General features: G+C 61.3%; 1 protein-coding gene across 1 annotated transcript in view; it reads right to left on the bottom strand.

The window, feature by feature from the left end:
* Positions 1 to 587: 587 nt before the first annotated feature.
* The window catches only part of LOC125488232 (separin-like), a 4,645-nt gene continuing 2,615 nt past the window's right edge, over positions 588 to 2,617 (bottom strand). Inside the window, exons 5-7 of the mRNA XM_048621164.1 lie at positions 2,221 to 2,304; positions 1,401 to 1,565; positions 588 to 1,189 (exon numbers count right to left, since the gene is read on the bottom strand). Coding sequence (XP_048477121.1) covers positions 988 to 1,189; positions 1,401 to 1,565; positions 2,221 to 2,304 — 451 coding nt within the window. The 3' untranslated portion in view covers positions 588 to 987. The remainder of the gene's footprint in view (positions 1,190 to 1,400; positions 1,566 to 2,220; positions 2,305 to 2,617) is intronic.

Here is a 2,617-nt window from a genome sequence, read left to right as displayed (position 1 = left end):
CAGGGGGATGGGGGGGATGGGGGGGGAGGGAGGGGAGTGTGGAAGGTGGGGGACACACTGTTCCTGGACGGTGTCGAGCTTCGAGCGTTGCCGGACCCCGTGCCCCGTCCAGGCGAGTGGGGGGGGGGGGGGGGGGTGGGTCTCCCCCCCTCACAATCCTGACTTATGCCTTGTCAACGGTGAGGGGGGGTGGTGGTGACTCAGGACGGGAGTTACTCACTGCAGGACTCCCAGCTCCTTGTAGCCACGGGATTGATACGGGGCTAGGGTCCTGGTTCAGTTTCTGCTCAATGGGTAACCCCGAGGATGTTGATATTGTGGTGGGGATTCAGTGATGGTCACGCCATTGAACATCAAGTGAGTTCTCAAGGCCAGTCTCCCATGTCTCACGTTGGTGCCTTGTCTGGCAAACCCCGAATTCTTGTTCTCATCCCCATCTCCGTCACCTCCTCCTCCATCCCCCCTACACCCCCTCCCTATCTCCGTCACCTCCTCCAGACTGGGGCAGCAGGCAGGGATAGACTGACAGGGGAGTCGCCGCCCTGGACCTGCTCCTTGGAACAGAACAGAACAGAACCGAGCGCCGATCACGAGAAATAAATTTTGACTTTATTAACAACACTCGTTTATTTAAACTGCACGCGCAAAAAAAAAAATAAACACAACGGCAGATCCATAAATTAAAAACAAAAGGGCTTTAAAAAAGTACAATCAGTTCCCGGCAACTGCTTGGAGCCGCAGTCCTGTCCCCAAAAATCCACCCCACCTCAACTCTATACAGGGGCAGCTCAGATTCCCAGCCCCTCTCTCCCGGGATAGAGAGGGATCCCAGCCCCTCTCCCCCACAACTGATGTAGGCCCGCTCCAGCCCTGCCCTCACGGGGTGCGGTCCCTGGTGACGTTGGGGGGGAGAGGGATGGGTATCCACCAGAGTTCCCAAACACCTCCTCCCCACTTCCCCCCCCGCCACCACAACTGGCAGCACGCTCACTGCAGCGAGATGCTGAGGCCGTAGACCACAGGAGAGGCTCCGATCAGGTACTTGAGCTTGGGGGCCGTGCGGGCGTGTGCGACGTACTCCAGGAGCGAGGCCTCCGAACCCGCGTCCAACCAGCCCCGCAGCAGGTTCTCCATGTAACGGTCAATGTCTTTATCTGTCACATCCCACAGGTTCCCCAGGAACAGCGGGCTGTAGGGGGTGGGGAAAGAGAGACACACAGAGGGGTGACAGCAGGCAAGGGACAGGGCGCGCGTGCGGGCAGAAGAGCGCCAGAGGGAAGGGGGCACACGCAGGCAGAGGAGCGCCAGAGGGAGGGGGGGGCGCGGGCACCCCGGCAGGGGGGGGGCCGAGCGAGGGGGGGGGGGGGGGGGGGGGGGGGGGTGTGCCAGGTGTCACTCACCAACCAGCCATCATGTACTTGAGGACAATGCCCACTCCCTCAAGGTCCCCACGGAGGACGAGTGCAGCACTACTGCAGCCCAACAGCAGTGATGCCGCCCGGCAACTCAACTTCTGAACCTCCTGTCCCTCCAGGAACCGCACCCCAGCACCGTGCCCAGCGTATCTGAGAGATCGAGGGGGAGAAGTGTCAGCAATCAAACTGGGGGGGGGGGGGGGCGGGACACACACAGGCTGACAGAGGGAGAGGGAGACTCGAATCCCCTCTCACACCCCCGCCCCTATCTCTCTCTCACACACACACGCACCATTCAGAACACAATCGGAGACGGGTAGGCTGTTCAGAGAGGAATGCGAGTCACTTTGGGGAAGCAGCTCAGCAAAGCTTTCAAGGAGGTAAGTGGTTTTGGCTTTCATGACCGGGAGAATGTGGTTTTGAGGATGACTTGCAGGCTCTGTTCAGTATCGCTTGTGCCTCATCAGGGGCCTCCCCTACCAGGGTCAGACCTGAGGGAAGCTGGGGGAGGGTGTGGGAGTTAGAGGCAGCGGGTTCGGAAGGTGCTGGTCGGACGGAGGGGGAGCCTCGGCGAGTCGCTACGGTGCATCTCGTAGACGGTACGCACTGCTGCGGCTATGCGTCAGGTGGTGGGGTGGGGGAAGAGGGAGAGGGGGAGGGACTGTTGAAGGTTAGGGGGAGGGGAGGAGAACACACATACACGCGCACGCGCCTCCCCCCAACCCAATGCTTCGCCAATTCCTACACCTCTGACCATTCCCCTCCCCCTGCATCCCCCTCCCCAGGCCGTTGTCGAGTCACTCACAGGTACAGATCTCGATTACACAGCACAGATCGCAGCTTCTCCTCGCTGGGCCCTCGTCCAACCACTCCCTCCCATCCTGGCCTCCTGTCAACGAGGGAAACAGAGGGCGAAATGTCATAACCGAGTTTGGGGGAGGTGTGGGGGAAGGTGGGGAAGAGAGGGGAGGGAGGGGGTCCAGTGTTTTATCCTCGCTGTCCACATCTTTCCCCAACCCCACCCCAGGCTCACAACAACACCCCACCGCCCACCCCAGCCCATTGCCGGTCGGAGCCCTCAGTGTTCCAATCCACGTCGAGGATATGGCACCACACCACCCCCCCCCCCCCCAACACCCCACAAACCACCCCCACCCCCAGCCACCAAGGCCACGCAGGGACCTCTTCCCCCACCACCCCCC

This window comes from Rhincodon typus, unplaced genomic scaffold, assembly GCF_021869965.1.
Source record: "Rhincodon typus isolate 14 unplaced genomic scaffold, sRhiTyp1.1 hic_rhity00000077, whole genome shotgun sequence".
NCBI lineage: Eukaryota > Metazoa > Chordata > Chondrichthyes > Orectolobiformes > Rhincodontidae > Rhincodon > Rhincodon typus.
Note: the sequence above shows the minus strand (reverse complement) of the source record. Positions and strands in the feature narration are given on the sequence as shown.